General features: G+C 36.0%; 1 protein-coding gene across 1 annotated transcript in view; it reads right to left on the bottom strand.

Annotated features, from left to right (window-relative positions):
• Positions 1–861: 861 nt before the first annotated feature.
• Positions 862–7,653, bottom strand: part of chm (CHM Rab escort protein) — a 57,827-nt gene continuing 51,035 nt past the window's right edge. Inside the window, exons 12-15 of the mRNA XM_027139935.2 lie at positions 6,174–6,270; positions 5,083–5,190; positions 3,214–3,371; positions 862–2,163 (exon numbers count right to left, since the gene is read on the bottom strand). Coding sequence (XP_026995736.2) covers positions 1,927–2,163; positions 3,214–3,371; positions 5,083–5,190; positions 6,174–6,270 — 600 coding nt within the window. The 3' untranslated portion in view covers positions 862–1,926. The remainder of the gene's footprint in view (positions 2,164–3,213; positions 3,372–5,082; positions 5,191–6,173; positions 6,271–7,653) is intronic.

The raw sequence follows: 7,653 nt of genomic DNA, 5'->3' as shown, positions 1-7,653 counted from the left end.
GCCAATCCACAGAAGGTTGATCAGACTGAGATAACTTTGGCGGCCAAGTCAACACCTTGTCTGTGTCTGTCAACACCTTGCCATGTCTGTCATGTTCCTCAAACCATTCCTGAAAAATTTTTGCACTGTGGCACAATGCATTATTATGCTGAAAGAGGCCACTGCCATGTTACTATGAAGCCACTTACTTGGTCTACAGCAATGTTTAGGTACAGGCGAAAGTAACATCCAAATTAAAGCTAGCACCCATGGTTTCCCAGCAGAACACTGCCCTGTGCATCACAGCATGTCTTCTTCCCATAGAGCATCCTGGTGCCATTACTTCCCCTGGCAATCCACATGATGGAAAAGAAAACATGATTTTGCCATTCTTTTATTTCTGTATGTCCAGTTCTGATGCTCATATGCACTGTAAATGCTTTCGGTGGTGAGCAAGGCACCCTGAATGGTATATGCAATGCACTGTGTGTTCAGACGCATTTTTCTATAATAGCCATTAAGTTTTTCAGCACGTTGTTCTACATTAGCTCTCCTGTGGGCTTGGAAGAGACAGGCTTAGCCTTTACTCCCCACACACATGAGCTTTTGGAACCAAAACTTCTTTCACCAATTTACCAGTTGTCCTTTGTAGAACCACTTTTGTAAGTACTAATTACTGCATACCAGGAACACCACAAAGGACCTGCATTTCTGGAGATTAACTTGATTTCTGCTTTATATGCTGTTGCCATATGATTGGTTATTTAGGTAACTGCAAAAATGAACATGTGTACAGGTAATAAGGGCCTAATGAGGTAATGATCTGCTCAGCTGCAGCAGCACAAAAGTCATCAAACTAATTCATTGTAGGTAAGCAACTCATTTTCAGATTTGAAATAGGCACTTTATTTGAAGGGTACCTACACAGGGCATAAACATAAATCGTTTATAAATAGATGTTAGAGAATTTAGAAAAAATAAAAGAAGCTTTTGCAAAAAAAAAAAAAAAAGACTTTTTACATGACAGTAGATAATAGTTTGATGTTAAGCATAAACGTTTTGAATGCAAATAAGTAAAGTGGTAAATCAGTAAACAATGTCCACACACAAAAGTTGACCTTCTGTTGCCAAGAAAGTCAGCTGACCAAAAAATTGTTGGTGTCTTTTATACCTTTATATGTTATAAACCATTGTAATTTCGTACTTTTTTGTACTAAATTTGAACTTTCATAAAAGGTTTTTAGATACATTTTGACACAAAGTGGCCCTTACATCCTCCAGTATTACTTTGCAAAATATTCATGTAATGTTAACAAATGTCTTAAAAAGCACAGTGTAGGTATCCTTCACATAATGTTGCATCACAATTATTGTATCACAATGTAAATTAGAGCCATAAAAACTTTGCTATCACATACTGAAGAGTCTGAAGAAAATATTTGCTTTTTAGATATTTATGATTTGAGCAGACTGTAGTGTTCTCTTTGTTTAATTACATGCAATCACATGCACAAGTCTACTGTAATGCACAGTGGAATTTAAGTGTTACTGAAATGTATAAACTTGTTCGGGAACAAAACAATATTTATTTAAGTTAACAAGCATTTCATTTGAAGATAGGCAGCTTTTTAGTTGCATGCAGGTAGATTTGTAAGCCAGCACTGATGTGGTCAGAAGCACAACACCAAAGCAAAGTTTTCAGGCACACACATCAGGTTATACATACATATCTGTATATAACAACAGTAATTGTGCAGTGTGTGGAAACCAATTATTTTCTATTTAACACTTTAGAGACAGCAATGGAAAAGTACTAGAAAAGCCTAAATTATGCAAGAATGTAGATCTCCAGGAGAGAAGCTGACAGTCACTTGTGTACAATAATCACTTAACAAATAGTCATTTCATTAAGGACTATAATTCAGGGGTGGGCTTTAAATATTATATTCAGTCATAATTACCAGACCCACACTGTATTGTACTGTCTGTAGGTTCTGAGCAACACACTTGTTGCGTGTTCTCCTGAGGCCCATTCTCTCCCTCAGTTATAGCCCCTTCATTTTGACTGTCATTCTCAAACATGGCCCCTTGTCCCTGATCGCCATCATATATGATGTCCTCAGGGTTTGGAGCAGGTGGACAGAACTCCTCATCAGGTAGCAGCTGATGAAACACTAATTCAGCCTACAAGCACAAACAAAGATTAAAATGACTAAAGCAATAAATAATTGATTAACCGTTCCTTGTTTTGGGAAAGTGATAATTTGATCGCATTGCAATATTGTTGCAAAGATTCTGCATCAACGCATGAATATTATAAATAAATGATTAAAAACACATCCATTGTTTATAAAGGTGCATCTCTGTTATGTCTTATGGCTTGAACAATACATAAGGAATAAAACAACAGGGCATAAAACTATATATACATATACCAGAAAAGATGCAAAAGGTCTGGTTTATATATGACTGGCATTTACACACAGAATCAGCGACAGCATGAGCAGCATTGCTTACTAATTTGGAGGATTAAATGCAAGATTCTTGGGAAGGCACATTAGATCCAAAATGTTTAGTGATCATGTACAGGGATGCTGAAACTCCGTTTCTCTTTAACACTTTCCACCACCATTATTATTAGGATAGTGATTAGACTAAAATACAGTAGCATGTAGCCTTTTCCTTTAAATATGGCTTGTTTGAATGAGAAAATAAACAAAAAGTGAACATATCATTATGTATATTATGCAAAACTAGTCGTAGGAGTCTTCATAAAGAATTTTTAGATACATCACACTTTTTGACTTTTAAACATGGCCACCAAAAGGCAAACAATGCAAATAACAGTCAGATTCACTCCAACTCATTATTGGTTTTGGAGTAATTGCATTCTCCCTGGGATCATTTGCATGGTCACACATCAGGGTGGAGCGAGGGTCAGATTTATTTTTATATATATAATAATAATAAAAGACCAAGGAGTTCAGACATACGTTAGAAACATTGCGTCTTGCATCACTTTAAAGATATTAGTAGGAGTAATATAGAGCCATAACTACAAAACAATACGTAAATGTATAAGAAAAAAGAACACAGGAAACATAATTCTAACATTTAACATTTAATTCTAATTAAAATGGCATCACCTAGCTCTGTTTCACAGAATCTTTGTTGACTTTCTCAGCCTATCCTTGCATGCGCCACCAGCTGTTTTATTACCCCTTGCAGACTCACCAAGTTAATAGAGTAATCGCTGCCCAAGCTGTCATCGGGGCCTGTGCACACATGGATGTTGCTTGGAAGATTATAGCTGCTGTTGTCAAGGCCAGAAGTATCCCGCATGTTGAAGTACATCACCCATAATACCACAGGCTTCTCATTCTCCTCTGAACCTGCAAATATCAAAATTAAAGACTACATTGAACAAACTACAGTATATTGAAAAAGGAGATCGGCAATTGTGTTGAACAGTGTTCATTAACTCTGTGAATATCCACCTACAGCAGGGGTGTCAAACTCTGGCGGTGTAATTATATTTGGCCCGCGAGATCATATCAAATGTGCATTACAGCTGGCTAGCCGCATGCTCCACTAATACTACAAATCCCAGAATGCCTTGCCACTGTATTGACCCGTAGTCACGAGCAGCAAGCGCCCCTCATTCTCTGTTGACAATCGTTAACAACCATGCTACAGTCACATTGGGCAAGATAATTCCACCCTTCACAAAAATGGCCAAAAGAAAGATGGACAAAAGGAGCTTTCAAGACAGGTGGGAGGCAGATTATCTGTTCACGAATATAAAGGACAGACCTGTTTGTCTTGTGAGCTAACGGTGCTACCGTATCTGTAACGAAAGTATATAACATAAGAAGACACTATGAAACGAAACATTATGAGAAGTATAAGGACCTAGACATAAAGCAGAAGCTCCAGAGGGCAGAGGAGATGAAAAAAGTCTGGTTTCCCGGCAGACTATGTTCATGAAAGGAAAAACAAAAAGTGAAGCTGCTGTAAAGGCGAGTTTTATTGTGGCAGTAGAGATGGCAAAATCTGCCCGGCCCTTTAATGAGGGAGAGTTTGTCAAAAAGTGTATGGTCAAAGTTTGCAAAATGAACACCACCGATGTGTCTTTTATTTCGAATTTAATTTCTTATGTGTTTGTAACATCAAGCTCTGGTTGTTCCAAATCCTGTATTTAAGCAAAACTAAAGTCTGTTTCCATATGAAAAAGGTTGAACATTACATATCAGTTGCAGTTAATTTTTCAATAAATATTCAGTTTGGCCCGTGACTTTATCTCAGTTTTATATTTTGGCCCACTGTGAATTTGAGTTTGACACCCCTGATCTACAGGATTCAGGACTACAGGATTCAGTTTTGGCCTAGCCTGAAAGTTACTTCTGAAAGAAGTTCAAGAGTGAGTTTATGTATAAATCAAGTATTTAGTCATCTAATTCAAATCATTAGTCAATATCATTAGTCATTAGGCAATATTTTGATCAAGATGAAACTGTTATTTCAAGGGAAAGAACTGAAGTGAATATTAACAACAGCCTTACTCCTAATCAATAAATTCAGTGTTTCAACACACACAGTTTTAAATACAATGGCACTGCACCCAGGTATAGTGGCATACATGTTTATTTAAACCTTGCACCAGTACAGTATAGAGTCTGAGTTGCGTTGTGAGTCACCCAATGCTTGACACAAATAACACCTTTTGTTGTCAAACAAGGCATCCAAGAACAAAGTACTGGCTCCCTTTTAATATTTTTACAATTATGACCAGACAATACAAAAATACCGTAACATACAATTCAAATTGTAGGTCCAGCGGTGCTTTCTGAAAATCAGGTAACACATTTCACAGACTGCACCCAGCAATGGCTTCTTTTTAAAACAACGGATTTTCCAGTTAATAATCAATTTTATTTTTATTGATTAATATTTATTATTTCAATTCCTGAAATGTACAACTCTGATACTTCTTTCGGTTGTCATATGGTTCCCTCACCAACCTCCTCAGTGTGTGTACTAATAATTTTGGATTTCACTGTCATGAAGGATGCTAACAATGTATGATGAAGACAATGACCTCACCTACAAATTCCTCTTTGCAGCTGCTGGGTACATGGAAAAGCCTGGAAATGACAGGTGCCAGATCGTCATGAGCTGAGCCTGATGATGAGCAAGTCAGGTGGACCAAATCTGTTAACAGCCAACAATTATGCTTATAAATAGGTTTAAATTTATTTCTAACATTTATTTATACTTATTTTTAATGTACAAAACAGATAGAGAATAATCCCAAAAAATACAGATAACCCAATAATTGAAATATTCAGTCGTATTTCAAAAATTCACTAAACAAAAAACAACAACAACAACAACAACAACAACAACAATAATAATAATAATAATAATAATGTTTCAGAAATTTTTATTTAGTCAGTATATGAATACATTTTAAATTATGCTCATAATAATATAACCTGCTGTTCAGTCAGGAACTATGGCAATTACAAAAACTCAGCTGGACTGCAGATTTTTTAACTATGTAGTAAACAGTGAGAGGAGAAAAAAACTACATTTCCCAAATAAACAAATGAGCTGTTTAATGTCCACCTGCCCAACATTTTCTCTGTTGATACTCAAAATGAGCATTCACAGGTGGAGGAGGGCAGCAGAGTCCAGTTAAAAAAACAAAAAGACACTAAAAAGCATATTCAATCTCTTTCTAATTATCCTCACAATTGGCACTCTTTGTAAAGTGTGAGAGTTGACACTTTGTTGTAGGCGTTTGAAGAATTTTATTTAAAAACCTTCCTTTTTTCTTTATTGCCCAAAATCTACAAGAGCTGTTTTTGCCCATTTTTACTTGAAATATTTTAGTGGCATCTCTAATAAAAATAGTTGAAAATCCACTGAAACATTTGATTTATAGTATAGTCTGAATAAATTATTCTAAACATCACAGCAGTGTAAAAACTATTAGGCAAAGCACATACTGCACAAGCCTAATTTTCAATGTTTCTGCTTTCATTCTAATTATGATTTTAGCAAATTCAGATATTCAAGAGCCATTATTCTGTTATATTCTGTTAAATCTATTAACATATTAAAATAGGGTTCACACATTTAACAAATGGTTGCAGCCTTATAATCAGTCATGCACATTATGTATAACTTACGGGTTCCAGGCATGCATGTCATGGAGGATGAACTGAGCTCCACCATCCTTACAGCTGGAGAAGAAGGCTCAAGAGGAGGCACTGTCACCAATAAAATCTAAGAGTCAAGACACATTTATTGTCATTTTGACCATATAAAGCTGATGCAGTACACAGTAAAATGAAACAATGTTCCTCCAGTGCGATGGTGCTACATAAAGACAAATATCTACACAAGACAACATAGAACTAATTGCTAAAGTGTTAAAAAAAAAAAAAAAAAAAAAAAAAGCATAAAAGGATAATAAACATGGCAAGTCTAATCATGATTTTTTTTATCATTCATTAGCATAAATCATCATCATCATGGAGCTGGCTTCTTATTCATCAGCTCCTCATTCTGATTTTTTGTTTACACATTGTCGCAAAAATATTAAAATTCTCCATGAAACAATAGGCTCAGTATGAAAGAATTACAATACAAAACATTTTTTAAATTTCAGTGCAAATAGCACATTTAACAGACCCATTATTAAAAAAGTCTACACTTATATTTCTTGACAGTGAGTATTTCTACAGTACATTACACTTAGTCTTTCCATATGAAATTGTCAGACTTGTTTTAATGTTTTAATAATTAAGAAATAATGGTATAGGCACATGTACATACACACGTCTTGTAGTATGCGACACTTGTATGATAAAAGTGTCATGAATAGGCACCCATATTATTTCAGATTTTCTTCCTGCTGAGCTTCCTCTATTTGTTCTGCCATGTCATAGGCATGGACTAGACCTGGCTAAATTTTAGAGCACCTCCCTTTTGCATATTGCATTTAGAGCATTTCAAAATCAGTGGACCAACAGAGCTTTAAGGTGAATGAACCACCAACACTAACCCAACACCCCCACCCTCAACACACACACACACACAAGATAAATGTGGTTACAGACATGTAATACCATACAAGCTTAAAGACAAAAGTACAAAAAACACATAACACAGCTTAACTGGAGGCAGGTGAATTTAAAAGTGCATAGGGAAAACTGGAGATCTTCTCAATGTTCATTAAAATTTATCGAACGCCGATTCAATACTCCGGGCACCAAGTGACCTGGATATAAACGTTGGTCCTATTACATATTGTAAGTGCCCGGTAAGGTTTTGATGTCTTTTATTTTGCAATTGCCACTTTTCGTTTGTTACGTCACTTGGTGTCCACAGGTGCATATAATCTGGGAGTTTGCGTGTGGATGCAGGTGGAAAGGGGGTGAGTAGCGGGGACACTCACTTTCTGTTGACCGTTTCGTTTCGTACGTTTCATTTCTTTGGATATACATTTCCTTTGAACGTTTCTTGTTAATTTACAGTTACTTCTTTTTCTATTTTTTGGAGATTATTTCATCTTGCCATCATTCTGCTAAACATCACAATAAAGCACCTGAAAGCAACTGAAACGCGTCATCTTTAACTCCCTCTACTCAGCCTCTTAGCGGCTAC

Source organism: Tachysurus fulvidraco, chromosome 21, assembly GCF_022655615.1.
Source record: "Tachysurus fulvidraco isolate hzauxx_2018 chromosome 21, HZAU_PFXX_2.0, whole genome shotgun sequence".
Classification (NCBI taxonomy): domain Eukaryota; kingdom Metazoa; phylum Chordata; class Actinopteri; order Siluriformes; family Bagridae; genus Tachysurus; species Tachysurus fulvidraco.
Note: the sequence above shows the minus strand (reverse complement) of the source record. Positions and strands in the feature narration are given on the sequence as shown.